The sequence below is a fragment of the Lepidochelys olivacea genome (assembly GCF_965140295.1).
Source record: "Lepidochelys olivacea isolate rLepOli2 genome assembly, chromosome: 11".
In the NCBI taxonomy this organism is placed as follows: Eukaryota; Metazoa; Chordata; order Testudines; family Cheloniidae; genus Lepidochelys; species Lepidochelys olivacea.
The window spans coordinates 32,146,259-32,173,749 of record NC_140421.1 but is presented as its reverse complement, the minus strand read 5'-3'; the positions used below and the strand labels follow the sequence as shown (position 1 = coordinate 32,173,749).

General features: G+C 43.0%; 1 protein-coding gene across 10 annotated transcripts in view; it reads right to left on the bottom strand.

The window, feature by feature from the left end:
* Nucleotides 1-27,491, bottom strand: part of PKP4 (plakophilin 4) — a 241,943-nt gene that overhangs the window by 154,317 nt on the left and 60,135 nt on the right. For 7 of the 10 annotated variants that reach the window (XM_084642560.1, XM_084642567.1, XM_084642566.1 and 4 more), the window contains exon 2: nucleotides 25,491-25,624. The exons of the other annotated variants lie outside the window; for them this stretch is intronic. In XM_084642560.1, the coding sequence (XP_084498686.1) occupies nucleotides 25,491-25,619 (129 nt within the window). In that variant the 5' untranslated portion in view covers nucleotides 25,620-25,624. The remainder of the gene's footprint in view (nucleotides 1-25,490; nucleotides 25,625-27,491) is intronic. 10 annotated transcript variants of the gene reach the window in all.

Here is a 27,491-nt window from a genome sequence, read left to right as displayed (position 1 = left end):
ACTATAATCCACATGATGGACAATGTTTAAACCCCAGCGAGGGCAACTATCTATCCTCACTACTATAACTAAACATAAGGGTACTAATAAATTACACTAACAATGAATTGTATGTAATAAAATCCCAGAGAAAATGGACATAAACAGTGTGAGGTAAATCACCACAAGAATGCTCTGACTCTAGCCATTGGCAGTAGGAAGGAACTGAGTGGAGGGTTTGGGGTGGTGCTGCCCTTAAATAGCTAGGGGAGGGGCTACAGCCCTGGGGTGCAAGTGCTGCCCCTACAAGTATTACTAGGCAAAGTTCTCTGACTTCGGTATGCTGGGCACACGCATAGCTGAATGGAATACAAGTCTGCAATAAATTAACAGACGAAACAGTTACATTGGGGCTGCATTTTCCCTACTCTGATCCTTAGTGTTTTGTGAAGCTAAACTTGGATGAAAAGCAATTTAAGAATTATTTCCTTACTGAAGACTTTTGTACATGTATATACAAAAGAGGAAGGTAGGATAAAGCATGGAGTTTCCACTATAATCAGTGTAACAGGGAAATGATTTGCTATGAAAATTATTCAAATAAGATTAAATACCTTAAGGAAAATGCTATGAACATTTATGAATAATTTTGTCCATATAGAGACATATTTAGTATTTCTAGGTCCCTCACAGCACATTTACTATACAAAAGATGGTGAAAAATTATTTTCTTATCTATACAGATGAGCAATTATAACTGAAGGCAACAGCAAAGAAACTGATAGAATCAAAATCTGAAACTGCTGGAACTGCTTTTCTTCTAGAGTCAATCATGCTTGTACTGTTCTCAGTATTATTAAAAATCTTAAACTACTGCCAGGGGAAAGCTTTTTTCTGAAAATTTTTCCTCTCCAAAAACGATCACTGAAAAGCAAGAAATTCAATGCTGAGTGATCCAGTCATCCGTTTAATCTTGCTGAGTCAGCAACAATTCATTTAAAATCCTATAGCATAACATTTGCATGTGCAAAGAAGTGATTCCACAGATCTATAATTTCATTCAGAGCAGCAGTTGGCAACTAGCTGCCTTTCAATTTCAAAAGAAATTACAATTTTGAAAGGCATCATCATAACAGGGGATTTAAGTAATGACTTGATATTGACAATAAAAAGAGAAATGCAATATCTTCAAATGTGAATGAAAGGAACAGTTAACACAGAACCACAATTGAGAAACCTCTATCCAAGTCTCTTGAAATTGTATCCCAGAGGAAAAAAGATAAACCAACAAACATTCTAGTACATAGTTTTATGTAAATCCAGCTTCAGTACTTTCCTGATGATACCCCTCCCCATCAAAGTATGTAAACTTTAAAACTCTTTTGAAAGCATATTTGTGGTTTTCTTTTAATATCTCCAATTTCACAAGAGTAAAATAAATATTCGAAAGCTATGATTTGTTTGTTCCAGTTTCTCCAGAACTATGCACTTTTAAAGATCTTAATTACGCTGCAGACATTTTGAATGTTCCACACTAAGCATTATTATTGTAATATCAGAAATTAGACACCACTATAATTTCCCCTGACGTCTGTAAACATTCCCTCCATAGGGACTAAGGGCTTGTCTACACTACAAAATTAGTAGTAGTAGTAACTTAAATTAAGTCGACCTACAGTCACCGCAGCAACTAAATCAGTCCACATGGCCCTCCTTCAGCCGGTGGTATGTGTCCTTCCTGGAATGCTTGCACTGACTGAAGCAGGATATTGTGTGGTCACTGATAGTGTGGGAAACCAGTTGATGTGCGAGGCACACAACTGGAGCTCCCTGCCCTGGGACTGACTGCTAGAGCTGAAATGTGAAATCGTAGCAGCCAAGAACATCAATTTCACAGCTGGTAGGCTCCCTGCTGTGAAATTGAACCTATCACTGGGCTCAGGACTTTGGAGGTAAGCTCCGGGGCAGGGTGGGAGGACTCTAGTTGTCAGCCCCATGCAGGACTGACTGCCAACAGGTGATGTAAGTAATGCATTGTCTACATGGACACAGTGTTGCCCTAACTACATTGACCAAAGCACTATGCCTCTTGCAAAGGTGGAGTTGTAAGGTGGCATAGTTTGTTTCATGGTAGATTCGCTCCTGAATCACGTTAAACAAATTAACTACTTTCACTATTTCTTCTTCAATGGTTAAATAAAAATAGTCAAGGTGTGACAGCTTTAACTATTTTAAAGATAGAAACCCATTGTAAATGAGAATGTTTACTTAGTAAAAGGGAGTTAAGCAGTAGCAAATAGTGTGTAGCAGTCTCGGTTTAAGTGGAATAAAGTAAATAATTGCACTGGAAAATGTTCAGTTCTTGGCTTTTTGCCCTATAGGAAGGGTGTTTAATTACTGACACTGGCATACCTATAACAACAGAAAACTGAATTCCAAAAATTCCTACATTTAGATTTGTAAGATCCCTACTTTTAACAGTTCTAAGAAAGAGGAAAGACCGTTTTCTCTCTCTCATTTCTTTCCAATTCACTCTGTTGTGCTCAAGTACTACAGTGTATTCAGGAAAATTGGCTGTTATACTGAAGCTTGTGTGCTTTAATAGCTACACAAACCATAAGATGTCAGATTTCTTGCTTTGATCAGAAGACTATTATTCATATAGTTTAACATTTAACATGCTTTCCTTTAATAAAAGTAGGAGAATGGTATATTTCTACATTTATTTAAAAGAGGCTAAAACCTCTCTTTATTTGCTCCCCATAAAACAAACCAAGGTATGGAGATTATAATATATGCATTTCACACAAGTACCTGGTATCAATCCACTGTAGACAATAACATAGTCCTAAACTTAATATAGATAAATCAAGCATTATTGCTTTAAAAATATGAAAATGTTTTTATAATTGGATCTGGAAGTTTTCAAAATGTTAACTTCCTCAATGTGCACAAATCCACATTATAACTATTCAAGCATAATTAAGACTGCATTCATAGTTTTTAGCTTAAGTGAGATGTAAATCCTTTTATTAGGCATGAAAACAAATAATCAAAATTAAACCACTTTATTCAAAGAGATTTAATTTTGTGAAAGTTACAAGAAAATTTATTCATTGTTTAGGATTCCAAAATTATTAAAAATTACGTTGTGAAGTTTTCAGTACTTGTGTGTAAATGCTTCTCTGGAAACTCACCTATCTTACAAATGACTTTGCTTTTACTTCCAAAAGTTTAGGTAGATATAGATTATTGCAGATTGGTAGCTCTGCTATAGTTAATGTTATGTAAGGGATGAGTCTCTCCTGTGAGCGGCTCCAGCCAACCCACAAATGAAGAACTGGTCCTGGGACTCCCAAACCACAGGAGGAACAGCAGCTCGGTCTGCTCATCATCACTCCAGGGCTTGGAATGCTCTCCAGCCTGAAGGTGGCAACTTCCCAGGTCTTAGCCTGCTCCAGCCTTGTTCCCAGTCCTGCTCTTGCCGCTACTCTGCTTCTAGTCCTACTCCAGCCTGCTCTTGATGCTACTCAGTACCTAGTCCTGCTCCAGCCCCACTCTGGACTTCTGATTCCAGCTCTGACCACTAGGCCTGACTGCGCCAACACCAACCACTAGGCCTAACCATCTCCATCCCAGTTTGAGAAGTTGAGCATTTCTTACAGTTAAAAGATGACTATTTTAAGTACTCTAAAATCCACATCTTATTCAGTTTGTCTCAAAGTTTGCTGTGCCTCGTAGGGGTGCAGGATAGGGTTAGTGGTCCAAATTTGGAGTCATTTGAGCAAAGAGTTCCTGAGATACGATCCCTCTGCTGCAGCCACTGAACTTCAGGAAGACCCATGTACTGTGTATTTGAGTCCCTGGCAGCTTTCAGAGAATCTGTGCTGTGCATTAGGTGTTCTATGCATACATTATAAAGGGGCTCCTTTTGAAGCATTAAAGGTAGTAAACCTCACAATGAAACCTCAATGGCCTTTTTTAAGCAAAGCCTCCATATGCCAGTAACACACATAACAGCACTTTATCCTAACTAATGTTACAGTAGAGTTTGGGGAACAGAGCACATGAGCACTGTAGGAAAAATCTAACATCTTCTCTTTGTTAAGGCAATGCTCTGATTTAGGTCAGGTGTAGCAAAGAGACGTTACACCTGGCCTATCCAAACACTGAGCCTACTCCACATAACCCACCCAGACTTCCTAAATGTTACCACCTTTTCACTCTTTCCCAGAGAGTTATTTATGGCACCCCCCTTTCTAAGCCCTGGAAGCCACAGTCAAATATGCCAACAAACTGCTGACAATTACCGTGGCAACCGGATCCCAGTGTGCACAGCTGCTAATACAACCTACAGAATTCAGTACTGAAATGAGACCTACTTGATTCCCCTGAAGGTACACATGCACCTCTTCTCATATCACAATGAAAACTAAATTCCTCCACCACTTAACACAGTTACCCCTAACAACTGGAGTGTATGCAGATAAATGATGGACTTCAAATCCGTGGAATTTAACATGCTCACACCTTTTCAGAATCCTTCTTCTCTACTTATTATTTCCCCACCCCTACTGAACCATTCCTAGTACCTTTTGCTAGTGCTGGAGGTAGAGCTAAGATTGTATTGTGGGTTTGGTGTGTACCTTCACTCATATCAGAGGTTTTCAGAGGTTTGAGTGTAGCTGGACTCAACATTCTAGAAAGGCAAGTCACACTGCTGGGCAATTGTAATTTTGCTTCAGTGAAGTTTTTGGGCAATGTTGATAAATGCAAATTGGAAAATATAATCCCAACTATACATATAAAATGATGGGGGTCTAAATTAGCTGTTACCACTCAAGAAAGAGTTCTTGGAGCCATTGTGGACAATTCTCTGAAAACATCCACTCAATGTGCAGCGGCAGTCAAAAAAGCGAACACAATGTTGGGAATCATTAAGAAAGGGATAGATAATAAGACAGAAAATATCATATTGCCTCTATATAAATCCATGGCACGCCCACATCTTGAATACTGCGTACAGATGTGGTCACCCCATCTCAAAAAGGCTATACTGGAATTGGGAAAAGGTTCAGAAAAGGGCAACAAAAATTATTAGGGGTTTGGAACGGCTGCCATCTGAGGAGAGATTAATAAGACTGGGATTTATTATCTTGGAAAAGAGATGACAATGGGGGGGGAGGAGACCTGAGAGGTCTATAAAATCATTATTCATGTGGAGAAAGTAAATAAGGAAGTGTTATTTACTTCTCATAACACAAGAACTAGGGGCCACCAAATGAAATTAATAGGCAATAGGTTTAAAAAAAAGAAAAGAAAGTATTTCTTCATACAATGCACAGTCAGCTTGTGGAACTCTTTGCCAGAGGATGTTGTGAAGGCCAAGACTATAACAGGGTTCAAAAAAGAACTAGATAAATTCATGGATTGGCCCATCAATGGCTATTAGCCAGGATGGGCAGGGATGGTGTCACTAGGTTGTGTTTGCCAGAAGCTGGGAATGGGCAACAGGATGGATCACTTGATGATACCTGTTCTGTTCATTCCCTCTGGGGCACCTGGCATTGGCCGCTGTCAGAAGACAGGATACTGGGCTAGATGGACCCTTTAAGGTGCAGGATAGAAATCCTTCTGCCATGGACCCACGAAAGCCTACCGGACCATAGATCTCCTCTATTACACACCCTACCAGTTGCATAGTAAGAAAGCTCCTGTCCTTGCAGAAGTTCTTGTAGTTCCAAAGGTCCTCAGGGGCTCTTACACACTTTTTGCCATCTACAGAAAGAAGTTAGAGAAGGACAAATCTTGAAGCTCCTAAACACTGCAAGGAAAGAAATCATTCTGCTAGTTCCTAAATTCCACAGTGTTAAGGACAGAAGATGGTTTAAAAATGAACAAACCCTGCAGAACCTCCTAAATTTCACAGAACAGTTGCGATGATGGGAGGCTTTTGCTTTTGGAGAATTTTACACTTCTTTTCTCTAATACTGAGTAAGGACCCTTAATCCTCTTCATAATCCAGAGGAGCATCTTAGTGCTATGACATCCTTAAGCTATCAAAATGAAGGGTTAGTAACCTTAGTTCAAGCCCCATGATTTGGCTGTTATGAATTCTTCTTTAAAAAAATTAAGTTTTTGTATGTCCCATCTGAACTGCTGAGGTGGGAGCAGCAGGAGAGACTAGAGACACAATCTCAAAATGTTCCCCATTTTCAGAAGACTGCTGCTTGATGCTCTTCAGGAATGGCACAGAGATTTTACTACTCCTAGAAAGGAGCAGTAAATTATGAGTATGAGTGAGTACTGCAGCAGGAAGGCAGCATTTGTGACCTCTTGGCACCAACTGTCAGAGGGCACAGGAGGTGCACAAAGTTTTACAGGAATCCCCTGGGTCAGATATATGCATAATAATTCACTAAAGTGTGGCATGTGAGGTTTCTACCGAGAGCCAGTGATCACAGTCACTGTGAAATGTATGTATGGATACTATCTAAGGAATTATGCATCTATATTTAAAGTTATATTTTATGACAGATAACAAGGAGGTGACCTGTCTTGGCCAGGTCCTATCAGGTAGGGGGTAACACAGACTTATTTCCCTGTCTAGTCATTGTGTATCCCAGTGTATGCCTCATCCTATACTGAGCCAGATGTTGATTAAAGAAACTGAAATCTACAAGAAAGGAGTAGACAGGAAAAAACCACCAGCGGGGGGATATCCTCTTTATGAATAAGGACAATGAATTGTTCTGATATACCTGTGGATGAGAACAGGCACCTGGGATCTTTCACCAAGGAAACAAGCAGACAGCGTGACTTGTCTCATGAGTGGAAGATCACAGCCAAGCCTAGACTTCGGGTGAGCATTGCACTATAAGACAAGAAAGTAAAGTAAGTTTAGGTTCTAGAATGTGGGTTATGATTTTATGGCATATGTAAAATTTGTTTCCAATACTTCTACTTGCTATCACTTGAATATTTGTACTTTGGGATTTTTTTTTTATATTTATATACATATTTTCCAAAATACCAGATTCATCACAGTACACAAAATAAGTAAAGAGGGCTAGGACAAAGTGAGGGAATGGAAAGCAACATATCCATCTTCAGGATCTACATTAATCACAGACCTCTAAAAAGTTAACCAGAATTGTTTTGAATTTTTTGAATGTTCTCCTTCTGCAGAATGCCAGTATTCATTAGCTGCAAGGTCAGCCATATCACTAAGCCAGGCATCACTGTTAGGTGGGGATCGACTTTTCCATTTTTGCAGGATTTATTTTTTAGTAATTAAAGCTGCAAGTTGGAACCACACCACCTTGTTATCAGGTAACTTCCAGGTATCAGGAATACAGCCAAGAATAAAACTTAAGGCGGGAGGGCCCCAACATAGCATCCAATATAAAATTGGTCCTTTCACCCACCTCATATCAGAAATTCTTCATAGAGCGGCACTCCCCAAACGTATCAGCCAATATAGCACCAAGGGAGTTACATTTTGAACAGTGGCCAGCATTTGAAGCCCATTAGCCTACATCTCTGGTCTATAGCTGGTTTAACATTAGATACAATTGTATTCCATTGGGAGATTGGAGATTCCATTGGACATAAAGATTTGGCTACATGACTATTCCAAGCAACATTCAAATTATCAATCTTTGGCAGAGATTTTTTGACCAGAAAGTCATAAAAGGATTCTGCTAACTGAGTAAATCCAAATTTCCTCCAAAATAATAAAAGTTCTGGAGGTTCTGGTGTTCCTGGTGCATCTGGTTTAAATACATTTGTAAGTAAATGGTCAAATTGGAGGTATTTCCATGCTCTGGAGCAGGGCAAGCCAATTTGTTGCTGAAGATCTACAAATGGTTTAAAATGATCATTGTCAATTAACTGACAGTCATAATACCTCTCTCCTGCCAATCCCTCCACATCAAGGTTTTGCCACTGATTTTATGGACAGGATTGTTCCATAGGACCGCCTCTACATAGAAGAATGGATGGAAGCAGAACTTTCTTGCCAAGTTTGACCAAGCTTGTCTCACAGCTGTTATTGTGGGAGCTCAGGAGCCATCAGATCTAAAATAATTAAATCCTATAATGCCTGAAAGGGATTCTCATTCAATTCTCATTCAATCTGAACCCAAAATGGTGTTTGTGTGGTCATATCTAACAGCCAAAATGATGCCTGGCTTAATAAAAAGGAGAAATGATAATTTTCCAGGTTGAGAAAACACAATCCTCCCAGAGATGGTGGGAGCTGTAATTTGTTCAGATCCAGTTTAGGTTTCTTACCTGTGCATGAAAGGAATGCTCTGAAATTATTGTGGACTTTCTTAAAATAAATTTGAAGAACACAGAAAATTGTGGGAAGGATATTAATTTTCAGTACACTAATTTTACTCCACAAATGGAGTTAAACTTCACCTCCCCAAATTGTTAGCCACTAGGGCTGGCTACCATTGGTTCTACATTTATCTTAGGAATGTCCTGAATATTATTGGGAATATTCCTAAATATTTTATGCAAGAGGATTGCCAGTAAAAGGCCCAATTTGAGAAAAGGCCTTTGTGGTCATACTTATTAATGACTAAGATTTTTGATTTACCCCAATTAATTTTATATCCTGAGAGGTGTCCAAACTTATTAATAGTGGTTAGATGGTTAGGAATGGTAGCCTTGGGCTTGGATATAAATACAAGATCATATTCAATAATCCAGGTGTAAAGTTTCAGAGAACTTTTTTCAGAGTCACAGCCGTGTTAGTCTGTATTCACAAAAAGAAAAGGAGTACTTGTGGCACCTTAGAGACTAACCAATTTATTAGAGCATAAGCTTTCGTGAGCTACAGCTCACTTCCTCAGATGCATATCGTGGAAACTGCAGCAGGCTTTATATATACACAGAGAATATGAAACAATACCTACTCCCACCCCACTGTCCTGCTGGTAATAGCTTATCTAAAGTGATCATCAGGTGGGCCATTTCCAGCACAAATCCAGGTTTTCTCACCCTCCACCCCCCCACACAAATTCACTCTCCTGCTGGTGATAGCCCATCCAAAGTGACAACTCTTTACACAATGTGCATGACAATCAAGTTGGGCTATTTCCTGCACAAATCCAGGTTCTCACATCCCCCCACCCCCATACACACACAAACTCACTCTCCTGCTGGTAATAGCTCATCCAAACTGACCACTCTTGGGGTGGGAGTAGGTATTGTTTCATATTCTCTGTGTATATATAAAGCCTGCTGCAGTTTCCACGATATGCATCTGAGGAAGTGAGCTGTAGCTCACGAAAGCTTATGCTCTAATAAATTGGTTAGTCTCTAAGGTGCCACAAGTACTCCTTTTCTTTTTTTAGAGAACTTTTTGTAAATTTCAGTTGGGAACCCATTTGTGCCAGGAGTCTTTCCAACCTTGTTTTCTTTTATAGCCTGAGTAAGTTCTGCTTTTTCTATGAGGCAAATAAAAATTCCTTCTGAGAGTCAGAGATCTGTAGCACAGACAATCCACTAAAAAATTATCTCGGGCATCTTTAACTGATTCCTCTTCTGCTAAACATAAATTTGAATAAAACTGCTGAAATTGTTCTTTTAATATCAAACTGTGTTGTATATAATTTATTGCTACTATCATGAATAGCAGCAATATTACTTCTCTTAGCCTTTTGCTTAAGTCTATATTCCAACAGTTTGCCAGCTCTCACCAGATTCCCACTACTTGTGCTTCAAACAGAATAAAACAAACTCAGCCTTTTGGAACAAAAGTTCATTGATTTCATATCTTAGATTGGTGAGGGTTCTGAGTTTTTCTGGGAGGGGGCAGAAGCATAGCCTACATCCAAGTTCTTAGTTTCTTCTGCAAGGGTATCAATTCTGTGCTCTCTCCATTTCTTTTTAAAGGTGGCATAAAAGATTATACGGCCTCTGAGGAAGGCTGTAAAGGCTTCCCGAAGGATGGCAGCTGATGAAACAGTGGAGCATTTGTTTTACAAAAAATTTTTTTTAACTACTGCTGGATAGAGTTAACAAATGATATATCAAACAGCAGAGAAGTATTTAATCTCCACATCTTTGTTGGTATTGCATACCCTTGAGGGCCTAAAAGACATATGTACATACGGCCATACTGGGTCAGACCAAAGGCCCATCTAGCCCAGTATCCTGTCTTCCCACAGTAGCCAGTGCCAGGTGCCCTAGAGAGAATGATCATCAAGTGATCCATTCCCTGTCGCTCATTCCAGCTTCTGGCAACCAGAGGCTAGGGACACCATCCTTGCCCAATCCTGGCTAATAGCCATTGATGGACCTGCCATTGATGGACCTATCCTCCATGAATTTATCAAGTTCTTTTTTGAACAGAAGCATGGTCAGATATAACAATAGTATCAATGTCACCAATCAGTGACAGAATTTATCAAGTCTTGTGACCTAAGTTCTCTCTAAGCTGTATGGCTGCGCAGCAGCCTATTAAGCACTGCACAGGTGCTCAGGGCTGTGGCGGGGAGAGATGCCTCTCCCCCAACCTTGTCCTGCCACCTCTCCGTGCCGGCCCTGGCCTGGCCCTGTCATCAGAGACTCGGGGAGTCTTCTCGCCATGCCTTAGAACTGGGGCAGCCTGCACCCCAAACCCCTCATTCCCTGCCCCACCCCAGAGCCCACACTCCCAGGCAGAGCCCTCATCTCCCCGCACACCCCAACCCTCTGCCCCAGCCCTGAGCCCCCTCCCACACTCCAAACCCCTCAGCCCCACCCCCACCAGATGAATTTTGTTATGTGCACCAATATGGAGGTGATGTGTCAAACATCAACTCCATATTGGTGCACATAAAATTCATTACGCACATGCGTGGGAAAAATTAGAGGGAACACTGCTTGTGACACTAAGAAATAGTCCAATCTTGAATATGTTGAAGAATCTCTGTATTGTGTTAAATTATATTGTTTTCACTATAAACATATCTAAGTGCTGCATGTTAAGCAGAGTGGTAATCTGAGATGAAACTGGTAAAATGGGTTTCTTTAGGAGCAGCAAATCTGAATATTGCTAGTTTCCAGTGGAACACAGGCTGGACACTTCAATGAGATGCTCGGAGGGCTCAGGGGTTGGAGTGTGCCTGTTGCTACCTTGTAGAGAAACAGCAGGGCATGTGTAGACCTAGAGGGGAGTCCTTGTATTGTCTGTGGCTGGAGGAGTTGGGAGCTGACCCTCCCAGTAGGCAAAGACAAGGCTTCCTCATGCTAAAAGACAGGTTGTAGGGAGGAGCTTAACAATCTTTGGAACCTCTGGAAAGTATCACATTCTTTGGAAGCTCAAAAGGGGGCCCATCTGAATTTTATATTTAAAAAAAAACCTCAACACGTTAGCAAAGTCACAGTCTCAGGACTCAAATCCAGTGCCATCTAAATGAAAGGAGTTGCAGCATTACCATTAAACTCACTTTTACAGAGAGAGTATTTACAGGCCCTGACTGACCACTTGAAGAAAAAACTTAGAGAAATAAGAGAAATAAGGCCTCTCAGCCCTTGGCTCTCAGGGCACCTTCTAAACTTATGAACCTGCCTTTCCTTACTCTGGCAATAGTACACTGCAAAGTTTAGGAGCTCCACAGGAAAGCTTGCTCTCCCCCTAGCTCCAGTACCCCATACTCCACAGTGCCTAACTCTTTAATTTCCCTTCCCCCCAGTATCTTTGATTATAGAGGCTTCCCTAATTATTCTATAGGTAAGGTTGAGTTTGGTTTTTCAGATAAAGCAAGGTTTAAATCCCCTGAAGTATGAAAACAAGTGTTCATCATAATCTACAACCCTCTCTCAACGATTTAAGTTTCAGTACAGTTAAAAAGCTAATTGTTCAGTAGCTAAGTCATTTTGGAGTTCAAAGGATTTAACTGATTTTTAGAAAAGGCTTTGTTTATATGCTCAAAACTTAGGAATACGAAATACTAAACAAAATCTCTTGCACAGACTAGTTTAAACAGTTAAATAATGCTAAAAGACAGTTACCGTTTCCGTAACTGGTGTTCTTCGAGAGGTGTTGCTCATGTCTATTCCACAATAGGTGTGCGTGCTCGCCATGTGCACTGGTGTTGCAAATTTTTCCCCTAGCAGTACCCGTAGGGGAGTGCTCCTAGTGACCCCTAGAGTGGCGGCTCCATGGCACGGTATAAGGGGCACTGTACACTCCCCCCATCCTCAGTTCCTTCTTGCCAGACAACTCTGACAGAGGGTGGGATGTGGAATAGACATGAGAAACATATCTCAAAGAACACCAGTTACGGAAAAGGTAACTCTCTTTTCTTCTTTGAGTGATTGCTCATATGTATTCCACAATAGGTGATTCCAAGCTATATCTGTTGGAGGTGGGTAGGAGTTCACAAATTCCCAGGACGGAGGACAGCCCTGCCGAACCTGGTGTCATCCCTGGTTTGGTGAACGATCGCATAGTGCAAGGTGAACGTATGAACTGAAGACCACATGGTGGCCCTACAAGTGTCCTGGATGGGCACGTGGGCCACGAAGGAAGCACGAGGCCTGTGCTTGAGTCAAGTGTGCCCTCACAATGGGTGGCAGGGGGACACCCACTAGCTCATAACAGGAGTGGATGCACAAAGTGATCTGATTGGAAAGCTGCTGAGTGGAAATTGGCTGGCCCCTTGTGCGCTCAGCCGAGGCGACGAATAGTTGTGAGAACTTTCTGAACGGCTTGGTCCACTTGAGCTAGAAAGCCAGAGCCCGATGCACATCGAGCGTGTGGAGGCGGCGCTCCTCACTGGACGCATAAGACTTGGGGTGGAGGACCGGGAGAAAAAATGTCCTGACCTGTGTGGTAGGCGGAGACCACCTTCGGGAAGAACGCAGGGTGTGGGCGGAGCTGGACCGTGTCCTTATGAAAGACTGCACGGTGGCTTGGAGGTCAGGGCCCTGAGCTCTGACACGCCTGGCTGACGTGATTGCAACCAGGAAGGCCACCTTCCACGAGAGGCGAGACCAGGAGCACGTGGCCAGTGGTTCAAACGGGGGCCCCGTGAGACAAGCCAACACCAGGTTTAGGTCCCACTGTGGGACCGGGGATCTAGAATATGGAAAAAGACGGTCCAAACCCTTAAGGAACTGTCCAGTCATAGCATGGGAAAATACTGTGTGCCCTGGCACCAGCGGATGGAAGGCCGATATGGCTGCCAGGTGCACCTTGACTGACGAGGGCGACAGGCCCTGGGCCCTCAGATGGAAGAGGTAATCAAGGATAAGCTGGATCGGGGCGGCCACCGGGGAGACACCCTAGTCCGCCGCCCAGCTAGAGAACTGAGACCACTTTGCCAAATAAGCACGGCGAGTGGAGGATCGCCTACTTTCAAGAAGACGCGCTGAACCTGTTCTGAGCACGTCCTTTCCTCTCCACCTAACCACTGAGCAGCCACGCTGTGAGGTGAAGTGCCACTAGGTTGGGATGGAGGAAGTGGTCCTGGTCCTGAGAGAGCAGGTCCGGGCAGAGCGGCAATGGCTATGGCGGAGCTACCGCCAGGCCCGTGAGGGTCCCATACCAATGCTGCCTGGGCCACGCCAGGGCAATCAGGAGGACCCAGGCCTTGTCCATCTTTATCTTCTCCAGGACCCTGCTGATTAGAGGGAAAGGGGGAAAGGCATAGAGAAGCCAGCCTGACCATGACAGGAAAAAGGCATCGGAGATAGCGCCCCTCCCCAGACCCGTCCTGGAGCAGAACTGGGGGCATCGCCGGTTCTGCCGAGTCGTGAATAGGCCCACCTGGGGTGTTCCCTACCTTTGGAAGAGCCAGTGGGCCATTTCCAGGTGGAGGGACCACTCGTGTTGCAAGGAAAAGTCCCTGCTCAAGCTATCTGCCCTCTCGTTCCAGGAGCCTGGTAAGTGGAAGGCCTTCAGGTGGTTGTCGTGGGCTATACAGAAGTCCCACAGTCTGACGAAGTCATGGAAGAGGGCCGAGGATTGGGCCCCGCCTTGTCTGTTGATATAGAACACTGAGGCCGTGTTGTCCGTGAGGACCCTGACTACCTTGCCCTCCATGTGCGAGAGGAAGGCTATGCACTCCAGCCACACCACCCTGAGCTCCTTGATGTTTATATGTAGATTCAGGTCTTGAGCCGACTGTAGGCTTTGCGTCTGAAAGTTCCCCACATGGGCTCCCCAACCGAGATCCAACGCCAGCCCCAATGACGGGGCCCTGTCCCTGAATGGGAACCCTTGAAGCATGTTGTTTGGGGCGGACCATCACCATAGTGAGGTGATCACAGAGTCCGGCACAGTGAGGACCCTGTCCATCCTGTCCGTGGCCTGGGAGAACTTCGAGGCCAACCAGAGCTGGAGGGGCCTCATCCTGAGTCTGGCATGATGGACCACGTACATACACGCTGACATGTGACCCAAGAGTTGCAGGCAAACCCTGGCTATTGTCACCAGGAACCTTGTGATTGAGTCAACGGGACCTTTCAGGGTGTCGAATCTGTCTGGTGGGAGAAAGACCCTGGCCGACACTTCATTCAGGAGCACCCCAATAAACTCTATGCATTGGACTGGGACTCACGTGGACTTGGTGTTGTTTACCAACAGGCCCAAAACAGTGCATGTGGACAGGAGGAGTGCCACGTGATCCTTTAACTGTGACCAGGAGGTGCCCTTGACAAGCCAATTGTCCAGATAGGGAAATATCTGGACCCCCCGCTGTCTGAGGTAGGCCGCTACCACCGACATGCATTTTGTAAACCGTGAATTGGTAATGATTCTGTCCCACCACGAAATGGAGGAAGCGCCTATGCCCCTTGAATATGTGGATGTGGAAGTACTCATCCTGTTGATCGAGGGCAGTGTACCAGTCCCCAGCATCCAGGGAGGGGATGATGGAGGCCAGGGAAACCAGGCAGAACTTGAGTTTCACCATGTTCTGGTTCAGACCTCGCAGGGCCAGGATGAGCCTGAGCCCCCCTTTGGCCTTCGGGATAAGGAAATAACGGGAGTAATGCCCATTGCCCATGAACTCCTCGGGCATCGCCTCTATCATTCCTAGTCCTAGGAGCCACCCCACCCCCTGCTCGAGCAGAGCTTTGTGCGAGGGGTCCCCCAAGAGGGACAGGGGTGGGGCATGGTTGGGTGGGGAGGAAGTAAACTGGAGGGTGTAAGCCTGGGAGATGGTGTGGCAGACCCATCGGTCGAAGGTTAGCCACGACCATTCCAGGAGGAAAGCACACAACCGGTTGGAGAAGGGTAGCTTTATTGGGGGTGGATCCCTGGTGAGGACTGGCAGGGTGCCCCCGAGCATCCCATCAAAAACACCTTTTCCCCACCTGCTTACCCTTGGAGGATCCAGGCTCGGGGGGCAGGCCGAGACTGCCTCTGAGGGCGCCTCTTATAGTCCCTCTTCTTCTTATGCGTGGCCTCATACTTTGGGAGGGCGGCCTGGGCAGGAGTCTGCTGTGGCTTGAACTTAGGTTTTGCTGGAGACGGAACATAGAGGCCCAGAGTTTGGAGGGTCGTGCGGGAGTCTTTCATGCATGCAGCCTTGTATCTGTTTCCTCTGCGAACAGAGCTTTCCTGTCAAATGGGAGATCCTGCATGGAAGACTGTGCCTCGCTGGACAGCCCAGAGAGCAGGAGCCTTTGCCCTGATTGGCTCTCCACAGGCCCTTGCTGATTGTCTGATTGGTTTGCTCAGCCTCTCTGGCCTGTTCTAGCCCTTTTTCTCATGCAGCTGCTAGGGCATCCCTGCAGGCAGCCTTGGATGCTGCGGACATGGCCACACCATCAATGCCTGTCTCATGGACACCGCGGAGGCCATTGATGGTGTGGCCATGTCCGCAGCATCCAAGGCTGCCTGCAGGGATGCCCTAGCAGCTGCTGCCCCTTCCTCCACTAGCACCTTGAACTCCTTCCTATCGCACTCCTGGAGGGAGTCCCCCAACTTGGGCAACTGCCCCACTACAGGCTCCCTGCCCCACTCCATGAGAAAAAGGGCTAGAACAGGCCAGAGAGGCTGAGCAAACCAATCAGACAATCAGCAAGGGCCTGTGGAGAGCCAATCAGGGCAAAGGGAGAGGCAGCCAATCAGGGCTGGGATGGGCCCTATATAAAGGCTGCCTAGCAAAGGAGAGAGCAGTCTCTCCCTGAGTAGCAAGGGAGGAGGACTGACTTCTGAGTCAAGGAGGTAGCACCTTGGATAGATCAGTGCTGGGCAGGCTCAGGGGAGCAGAGGAGAGCTCTGCCCTGGTTATCTGCCAGGCTTCAGCCCCTGCTAGAAAAGGGTCGAGAAGGTGCATGGGGCCAAAGGGGAAGTGGCCCAGGGAAGATAGGTGGACAAGAGGGGAGAGAAGGAGGGCAGAGAGAGGCTACCACTAGAGGGTCCCTGTATTGGGACCCAGAGTAGCGGGTGGGCCTGAGTCCCCCACTTCCCCCCCTGCACTGCACCTGGCCCCAGAGGAGTGTGGCCGAGACAGACTGCAACTTGCCCCTGAGGTGATGGGCTAGTCTTTGGGGTTGTGGTTGGCCACTGAGGCAGCTGCAAACTGAAGGACTGCTTTCCCCCGCCCCAGAAGGGGGTGAGAATGGAGTAGTGGGCACTGCCAGAGGGCAGCGTCCTGAAGTGGACACTGCCGAGCGGGGAGCAAGGCGGTTCCCAGAGCAGACCAGACAACGGGCGAGTACTTGTATACTCACCCAGCGCCCAACTCCCTGGTGATCGAGTCGGTCAACCACAGGGAACAGCAGGGTCAGTCAGCCCCGACCCCAAAGTAGCTCAAAGATGCTCGGAGAATAATTAAACATGGGGGAGGCCTCATTTCTTGGAAGACAGGATTAGGCAGATAAATAGATCAGCAAACTGAAAACAATGTTTGTGCTAACTAAGACAGGTAAATGGGTCAGTGAGCTAAGAGACAGAATGTCTGAACTAGCTAAGGCCTTGGCTACACTTGCAAGTTAGAGTACATTAAATCAGCTCCGGGAGCCCTAACTCCTGAGGTGTCCACACTCGCAAGGCACTTAAAGCGCCTGGACTATGCAGCTGGAGCTCTCTGGTAATCCACCTCCACGAGAAGCATAGAGCTTGCTGCACCCCAGCTGAAATGCCCGGGTGTCAGTGTGGACGACGTGTTGCATTACTGCGCTGTGACTGGCCTCTGGAAATGTCCCATAATCCGTTGAAGTCAAGTGGCTACTCTTGTCACTGTTTTGAACAGCTGACACTCTCTGGCCCCCCAAAACAGTCTCTCCTCCCACATACACACAACACACTCCCTGTCACATTTCACCCCTAGCCCCCCATTTGAAAAGCATGCTGTAATCACTCGCACACTGGGATAGCTACCAAATGCACTACTCTCTGTGGCGTTGCAAGAGCTGCTAATGTGGCCACACCACTGCGCTTGCAGCTGACAGTGTAAACACACGGCAGCGCTTTCCCTGCTGCTGTCTCTGAGGGCTGGTTTAGCTGCCGGCACTCTACATCTGCAAGTGTAGCCATGCCCTAAGATAAGAGGAGGGAATACCCAGGGAAACATTACAAAGAACAAAATAACAACGGACAGATAAATGACGAATGTAAAGATGAGGTAAAGAGTAGATCGAACATGGGCAGTGCATGTATAATACCCCTGCTGGAGGCCTTGTGGTCCTACCATACCCTGCCCCAGGAAAGGAGCAGTGAAGGTGGGTCCTCCAGGCAATGCAAGAATGGCTGCAGGGAAACAGACAAAGCACAGCAGGCTCAGTTAAAAGAAGCTGCAGGGCTTGAGCTAGTCAGTTCCTGGCTGGGACCAGAGGAGCAAGAATGGGTGCTTGTTGCTGGTCACAGGAGCTCAAGAACAAGCTTAATCAGAAGGAAGATTCTGGAGATACTTGCATGTAGCAAGGAAGGAGAGGATTTGAGAACTTCAGTCCTGAGGTCAGGGTGAAGAGAAGGGGCAAGAGGGGAAACGGCCCAGGGAATAGCAGCAGCAACCATGTAAAAGGAAGCAGTACGTGGCTGGGACCCAGAGCAGTGGGCAGGCCTGAGTCCCCACATTGGCAAAGTTGCCAAAGCCCTGAGAAGGGGACAAGTTTAGTTTAGAAGCCCAAGCACAGGGCTGGAATTTAAAGGCTCAGGAATGGGGTTGAAGACACTGCAAAGGGACCTGGAGGCACTGTACTATATCAGGGCAGGCATGGACTTAAAGCTAACCCAGAAGGGGCTGAGAACTGAGCCCAGGGATAGGGGTAAAGACATTAATATGGGCATAGGGACAGGCTTTGTCTCCATGCCCTGTTGAACCTTTTACCCCAGAAGCAGTTCGTCCATCCATTCACTTATTAACTGAGTGACTTAGCTGGAGGGCTGAGCCACTGAAGTCCCCCCGAGGAGGGAAACAGGGGGCACTGAGAGCAGAGAAAGGAAATAGTGCACTATTGCACCCAGCTGACAGGAGATGCTCTCGAGGCAACTATGTACCACCACAAAATGCAATAAGCTGTGTAGATGTATATATAAATGAAGAGAGTTTCTTGTAACTTTGGATCTGTGACGTATCCTGCATCCACCCCCTAAATTGGAGTCTGATCAACTCAGCATAGAGCTGCCATATGCCACATAAAGATACGAGTGACAAGCCTGGAGTCAAACTCAGTTCTTGGAAAGCTGAGTGGAAAGAGGTTTTGGAGGGAATTCATACAATATACAGAGCCCAGATTACTGAGGAAAGGAAGTAGGATATTTGTAAAACAGGATATGCTGTTTTGCAGAGCTTCAAGTTCTTCACTGCTGAGCTTAGGAACTCCATAAGGTAGACACTTTCCCAAACAGTGCTCTTCCTAATACTCACCGAAGTAGCGCTCCTCTCCTGCTCATCTCAGATGTATGTAGGAGGTGAGCCCATCTGTGGATCTTGGGAAGTTCACAGAAAATAGGGAATGAGCCCAGCAAGGAGCTGAATTGACAGGGGTATATGTGTATATGGGATATAAAGTTTTCTATGAAAGACATATGGTCTATCAGGAAGACTGATAAGGTGGCAAGCTGCAGAATGACTGGCCAATGGAGCTTCAAAACTCTGCAGAAGCAAGGTCTTTGTTGCACCAGAGTTTATGGTCTCTGCAAAGCAAACACTTACAAGCTACTTTCTAAGATCATTGGCATGGCATCTTCACAACTGTGCACCTCCTAATGTTTTTTCATATGATATTGTTAATCCCATATACTAACTGTAACATGAAATGAATGTTTAGGTAAATTAACTGATCATCCCCAAATCATTTTTTTCCTAATTTTGTTGTTGCATTGTATTTTCATAAGAGTATACTAATTACTTCACAAACTTTAGTTTTACATTAATGAAGTTTGTTTGGGAATACAGCATGGTTCCAGTTCTATTCCCAATTAAGTTGGTGCAATTTTCATTTAAATTAGTGGGCGCTGCACCTACATAATGGACGACAGAATTCAACCCCAAATATCTTAATTTAATAAGAGAGAAAGATAACACATTTTTTACTTATAGCAGAACAAAAACATCTGAAGCCACAAAATGGATTTAGTTCCCATTTGTTTTTCTTATATCTAATGATTACAAAGCAGAAGCAATTATTGAAATTTTGAGGAGGTAACAAATCAGTTATTCCAGATAAATAATCTGTACACCAATTTATGGCAGACTGAATTTGTATCAGGGTCCAAAATATGTGGGTTTAGAAGTAAGCACTGACAAAACCTTAATAAGTGTGGTGATAAATATCCTATGAAATAGTAGTCAAGTTTAGCTGTGCATGGGAAACCCACATATATAAGTTTCACTAAAAAGTAAAAATGAACAAATACACAATAGTATTTTATTTTGGGGTATCCAAATACAGAAGAGGATCATACAAAACTGTATAGAATTAGTATAGTACACATTTTTTACAATGAGAAAACTACTGTTCAATCTGCACTCTTCCATATAAATAGAACAAAAAACCCCCAGTGAAATACATGATTAACCCAATGAATGGGAATGCAAGGAGACCATAATCTCTGTCAAGACCTAGCCTTATAAACCTAGAACATACAAAGCAATCTTTCAATGCCATATCAAAAGCTATATGATGGCTGATAATTGAGTTTGCCTTCTTTTTTAAAATTCTTCCCTGTTCTTTAGAACTGATTTACATTAAATGAAATTTAGTGTTCACTTTGGCTACATTCTTCCATATTCAATAGACATTCTTTCAAACGGAAGTGTTTCCATATCTCTAATCACTCTCAATTCTTGAGTATTTCTTGTTCTTTTTTGCCTTCAGATGAGGAATCCAGAACTGAGCACAGTATCCAAACAAGGATTACCACTGATTTATATCATCTCATAACATTGTCAGTTATTTTATATCCTATTCTTATATATTTTAACATATGCTTTATCACCATTGAGCATGTTTTCACTGAACTGTCCACAAGGAAACCAGAACTTATACCTGAGTAGTTTCAGTTAATTTAGAATCAGTCACAGAGTGGGTTCTCAATGCTTTACAGAAGTGGTCCCAGAGCAAACAAACATGTATTCAGGACACAATACTAAACAAAACAAAACTGAAACACCCAAAACTTCAAGAAAATTTAAATAAGTCTGCCACTTCATCATACACATATCTCCACCCACCATATGCTACGGTGATATGAATTTGTTAAACTACAGAACCATGTAACAAACTGAACTTAACATGCATCTTAGACCACATCAGTATTCCTACTAATCCATCTTTGTAAGAATTACTAATTTTTCAAACCTCAGAGCATCTTCAAAAGCTGCCATTAAAAATGAACAAAAAGAACTGGTCACAGAAATGGGCTTCTTTTTCCCCCTCTTCAAATGCAAAATGCTTTCCCCAAGTTAGTGATGTGAGATCCTGAATGGTAATACTGAGTCCTCTAACAGTGACAAGTTGACCATCCAATATCTTGTGACCCAAGAGGTTGACAACATGAGGCTTAAAACAATTAAAAAAACCCAAATCCCCCACATCTATTCATACAAAGTATTTTTCAGGAAATAATACAATTTAAATTAAATTAGTCTAAATGGGTTGGATAATTTAGCATGCCAAAGCCAAAGTTCTCCAGAGCCAAGGGCTCCTCGGGTTGACATATTTAAGGCACATCCATTTCATAACCAATAGTACACAAGGAAGCAATGTGACCAGCATCATATCTAACTGCCTTTGACTTCCCTAACCTAATGGATAGGGTACCATTTTATAGTTAGGTGAACTGAAGGTCGCATTTCAGTGTGACAGCAACTGAGACTTGAACCCACAACCTGCAGCATTTTAATCTACATCCTCAACAACTCAGCTACCTCATCTCCAAATAAGTTATTTTCATTCACTGATCTCTAGTTTTGAGTCATGTGTCTTCCTCATGGTTCCAGAATTTCCAGTTTTTAGAATGTCTTCAATGATAGCACTGTTTGGGGAAGGATTTATACTTGTGTGCACCAGTATCCAAATATAATTATTGGGCAAGTTAGATAATGTTGTGGCAGCCTCATATCACTTTCCCTGCTTTAATGTTTTTTTAAGTGCATTATGTCCTCCCGAAAGGTATAGGTCTGGCAGCTCTAAAAACTGAAGTTGGTTTATTCACAGAGCAGGCACAGACAGCAGCAGTGCAAACTTCTCCACAGGGTTCTGCTAATGGGCATCAAATGTAACAAAGACAATGGTTCTCAAACCATGGGTCGGGACCCCAAAGTGCAACATGACCCATTTTAATGGGGGTAACCAGGGCTGGCATTAGACCCAGCCGAGCCCCACCACCCAGCGCTGAAGCCCAAGCCCCACTGCCAGGGACTGAAGCTGAAGCCCAAAGGCTTCAGCCCTGGGTGGTGGAGCTCAGGTTTCAGATCCCCTCATCCAGGGCTGAAGCCCTCAGGCTTTGGCTTTGGCTTCAACCCCCCACAGGTAGCAGGTCTTGGGCTTGGGCTCAGGCTTTGGTTCCCCTTCTTGGAGTCATTTAGTAATTTTTGTTGTCAGAAGGAGTTTGCGGGGAATGAAATTTGAGAACCGCTGGACTAGGATCACCTCTAAGGCTGAGAATGTAGTTTATTTTCCAGGCCCACACAGCCTTCTGCCTTTTTTCTAGCAAAATATTTATTAAACTTGCACTTGGGTTAAGACAAACAAACAGGTGAGCTGAAAACAATAGTATTAATTTTAATTTTGCTGGTTGAGGATTTGTAAGGTGGTACCTGTCCTCTAAGAACTGGACTGAGATCACCTTGGCATTACACATAGATCACTAGATAACCACTAAATGGCACAATTAACATCGGGTTCCTACTATTCTGGGTTGGATTAGAACCATCAGCCTAGAGGTAGAAAACGCCATAACACAAACAACTTCAATGCAAATTGAATGGACATTTTTCTGATTTCATTTAAATAAATTTGTAAGTCAAAGTTTATTCTGCTCAGACTAGGAATATGTACTGGAAGTATGCGGTGGGATGACTTCTCCCTGTGGCACAGTACAGGAAAAACTTCAGAATTAAACAATGAAGATTGCTTTAACGCAGCCAATTTCTTGAAAGCAGCTACAGAACTTGAGGTGCGTTTATATTCAGTTTACATCATCACTGCCATACATTCTCTTTTTTTTTTTTTGTCCTTTTGCTTCTCCCTCTTTTCCAAACCAACTGAGTAGGATGACAACTGTGGCGGGGGGGGGGAGGAGAAATGGCAGGAAACCTTGTAGAGACATATGTCAACCAAACCAAAAGAAATTCTGAGTTAAAACAGCTCTGGCATCATAATCTCAAAATTGTTTGCATAGGTATTGCAATTTGCAAAACATGGATTTTTGGAACAGTGAGTGATCTTCTTCATTTTACATCTTCTCCCTAGCACTCTAAGAGCAAAGGATTAATATTAACATGGGACAAACTATGACAACTGTTATGATAATTATTTGGATTCAAAGTTCTTAAATTGAATTGCATACTGAGGGGTTTTTTTTTTTATACAAAAATATTTTAATAAAGCTATCAAAAATCTACTTCTTTCGGAGAAGAAAGATTTCTAGGTTGCATTTTGTAAGTATAAATCCACACTAGAGGGCTGTCTGCCTTGCAGGTATCAGTTCCTGTAACCAATTACTGCGTTTATTAATGTTAGCATTGTTTCAGTTCTGTATTCAAGTTAAAAGGTTTTCTTAAAAAAATAAAACAAAACACACCCTTGTTTTTTTCAAAATGCTAATTCAAACTTATGCTGAACTTGATTTCAAACAAGCAAAATATTATATTCTGGAAACCTTGACTTTTATAGAAGAGTAGACAAAACCTTAACAAGAACAATGCATGATGATAAATATGAGATGTTTAAAGGAAAAACAGCATTCACATTTTTAATATTTATCTAAACTATGAATTTCAAAGCAAATCACTAGCTCAAACAGTTAAAACCATCCTCTCAAAAAATGAAGTTAATATGACAAAACAAGACACTCACAAGAAGTCTGAACAAATCTGTTGTCTGCAAATTACTGAAACATTCCTGCACAACTACATTAGGAACACGTATGGTTTTTATACTTAAAGTTTTCCATTAGCTTTTTTTGCCAAATTTCAAATCTGATTTACAAAAAAGATTTCAGGGTACAAATAAAATGGGTACAGATTACTATACTATTTCTCTTGATTGCGGATAAATGAACACGTATCCTGCTTGTTCAGATTCTGACATGTACACTGTTGAGGTTTACATTTTCTGGGGGAATTCTGTGCTAAAAATTCTGCACATAATATTTTAAAATTCTGAATATTTTATTTGTCAAAATAACACAAAATAATCATGCCAGTTTCAATTATTTTGGTAATTTATTTCAAAATACCGGTCAGCAAGTATGTCTGCAACAATACAGACAAAAAAGATTCAAAAAATGTTTTTTGGCAAATAGATCCTTACTAGGCATACTAATACAGAATTTTGAGTAATAATTCATTTAAACTACAATACACATCCTGCAGAATCAGTGCTAAGGCTTGGGGAAGTTAGGGGTAACAGAGGAGCTGAGGGAGAAGGAAATAATTGCTGGGAAGGAACCTAGAAGTGAACCTGGAAACAGACTGATGGAGCCAGAAGGGTACCCAGAAGTCACCTACTACAAAACAGGCCCAATAAAGTAACAGAACGTCACTAGCCGTCACCTAAAGCCCCCAACTAAAACCTCTCCAACGCATCATCAAGGATCTGCAACCTATCCTGAAGGACGATCCCTCACTCTCACAGACCTTGGGAGACAGGCCAGTCCTCGCTTACAGACAGCCCCCCAACCTGAGGCAAACACTCACCAGCAACTACACACCACACAACAAAAACACCAATCCAGGAACCAAACCCTGCAACCAACCCCGGCGCAAACTCTGTCCACATATCTATTCAAGGGACACCATCATAGGACCTAACCACATCAGCCACACCATCAGGGGCTCATTCACCTATGTGATATATGCCATCATGTGCCAGCAATGCCCCTCTGCCATGTACACTGGCCAAACCGGACAGTCTCTACACAAAAGAATAAATGGTCACAAATCTGACACCAGGAAACATAACATTAAAACACCAGTAGGAGAGCACTTCAATCTCCCTGGTCACTCAATAACAGACTTAAAAGTGGCAATTCTTCAACAAAAAAACCTCAAAAACGGACTCAAACGTGAAGCTGCAGAACTGGAATTAATGTGCAAACTGGATCCCATCAGATTAGGCCTGAATAGAGACTGGGAGTGGTTGGGTCATTACAAAAGCTAAACTTAATTTCCCACATACTAATTTCTCCCTCCTGTTACTCACAACTTTTTGTCAACAGTCTGTAATGGGCCACTCTCTTACCACTTCAAAAGTTATTTTTTCTCCCTTGGTATCCTGCTGTTAATTGATTTATCTCGTTAGACTGACCTCAGACTTGGTAAAGCAACCCCCCCTTCCCATGTGCCCTTGCACCCCCCTTCCATTCAGCCCCTGGCTCAATGCGGTCACTCCACTAGCTCCTGTGCCCCTGCCCCAGTCTGTACCCCGCCCTAGCCCTTTTGAACCCAAGTCTATGTGACTCCCCCCCCCCCCCCCAGCAACCCCATGTGGCCAGCTCTGTCCATCCCCCCTCACCCGGCCCTGAAGGCATGTTGCTGTGAGAAAAGCAGTCTCTGCTCTCTCCCTCTCTGTGGCTGGCTGCTTTGGCTCGTGAGCCAGCTGCCCTCTCTTCTAGCACCACAGCAGCCCTGCAGGGCAAATGGGGTAACTGAAGCGCCTCTCCAGCAGAATGTATTATTCTGCATAGAAAAAAAAATTTTGTGGGGCACATAAATTGTGTGTGCCCGGTGGAGCAGAAGTCCCCGACGAGTAGGAAAAGAAACATCTTTTAGAAATTCTTGAGTTGGAATGGATCAAGGAAACAAAACATAAACGAAGAGTAGAACATGCTTAATTCTGAAAAGCACAGTATACTTCTGAACTGATACAGAAGAAAATAAAAATACCTGCTCTTTTACAGAAGCTAGAATGGTAGTGGCAGTAGTCTCTGGCTCCATGCCTGGGCCTGTGGAGGTTTCCTGGGTGGTCTGCTGCAGCCCCTCCTCCACTAATGGGGTCTGTTCAGGAGCTGGCATATTGCCTACAACCAAACAACATTTAACTAGTTAATATTTTCAGCTGGCGGTGTTTAAGTAAATGCAAGTCTTCTGGCATAGACTTTACTTCTGTAGGTTTCTTTCAGGCTTTTTGTCAAAGGTTTAACATGAAAAACCTAGAGAATTTTTCACATTCTGACTATCTGCATGTATTGCTATCAACACTGTGCTTCTCTACCAATTTTAAACTGGAATGTTGTGATGTTAGGTCACAAAGAAAACATTTCAGACAAAGCTTTAAAAAGTGCTTTAAAATGCTTAGAAAAATACTGCTTTATGGTACCAAGTAGAGAGAGCCAATGCAAGCAATTTTTATTATCAAATAAATGCTGAACAGCTAAAGTTAACATCAAACAAGTATAGGACCATTGGAAATTTAATCACACTTGCACTTTTCAACACTGAATAATAATAAAAAGCAGCATGTTCCAAGAGTATTTTACAACTACAAAGTACTACTCACAGGGCTCTTTAATTATTAATGAATAATTAATGCACACATTTTGCAGAAAGAAAAACTGCAAATTTCTCTTTGCAAATTAGGTGAATTGCCCAAGGCCTATACACAGTGAGACCGTGTAGCATAGCTGGGATTAGAACTCAAAAATTCTAAGCCTCATGATCAATGGAACGGTATGGTCTAAAAGGCTGAAGACAAAAAAGATACTATTAAGGAATGAGAATTATATTTTTTTAGTTAAAAAAGTTAATCAGTATGAACAGTACCAAAGTAAGCATCCAGTAACACACCATAAATAAAACGTTAAATGTACAGGAGACATATCATTCAAGAAATCAACTTTTATAAGTAAATGTTCTAAATAATCAATATATATTGCTGTGCCATCTGCATATGGTGCTCCCATCTTCCTTCACAAGCAAGAACAACAACAACAAAAAGAAGTGAGAATTAACTTGCTGAATTCTTTTCCAGAGCAAACAAGGTTTTATGCATAGTTGTATTAATACCCTGCATTCTTATAGCTCCTTCTAGTCTAGGCTCTCAGAATGCTTTACAAACATTTAATGAATTAAACCTCAACCACCACCCTATATAAAGGTAGATAAATATCTTCATTTTTTACAGAGGACAAACCTTGGGCTTCATAAAAAAACTTGCGGCAGTGCCAGGCACTGATCACAATACTCCTGAATTCCTGGTCAGTTTTTAATCACATCATCTCTCTCTTGCCTGCTGATTCAACCTTTAACTCTTGCTTAAAGGAAAAAGGATTATCTATGCAAGACTGTGTAAGTAAGGTATAAGAAATGGCAAATGTGTACAAGCAGCATACTTTTAGTGTATGCTAGTATAACCCTCAAAAGTTTTTTTTCCTTTAAGAGGCGCGTTTTAGTTAATGTGCAAGTTAACTCTTGTGAAATGTTAGTTTTAACTGGACAGATATAGATTCTGAATGTGGTTTTTTCCTTCGCTTTGTAATCCTTGTAGAATTTGCACTTTTGAAAGAACCATTTTTCACTTTTAAATAACTATTCCTAAATGCATCCTCTTAAATTGTATGCATTCCCTATACTTGACTACCAACTGTAGGACAGAAGAGTATCTTGTCCAAGATAAACTTTCACAAATGTATGAGCTAGATTCTGTGATTTTAAAAAAACCTTAAAGAAATTAAAATAATTAAGAAAAATTAGAAGAGAAAGATGTGGAAAGTAGAAATGTAAAACCGAAGACTTTTAAACTTTTTATATGATACTAATCTGCTTCTGGTGAAACAGAATACTTTTGCTTACCTTTTCAAGTTTAGAAAAAAGCCAGAAACATTAGTACATGATGGTCTTTAATATTGTATGTAGCAACTTCCACAGAAGTTAAAGTTCTAGAAGTGC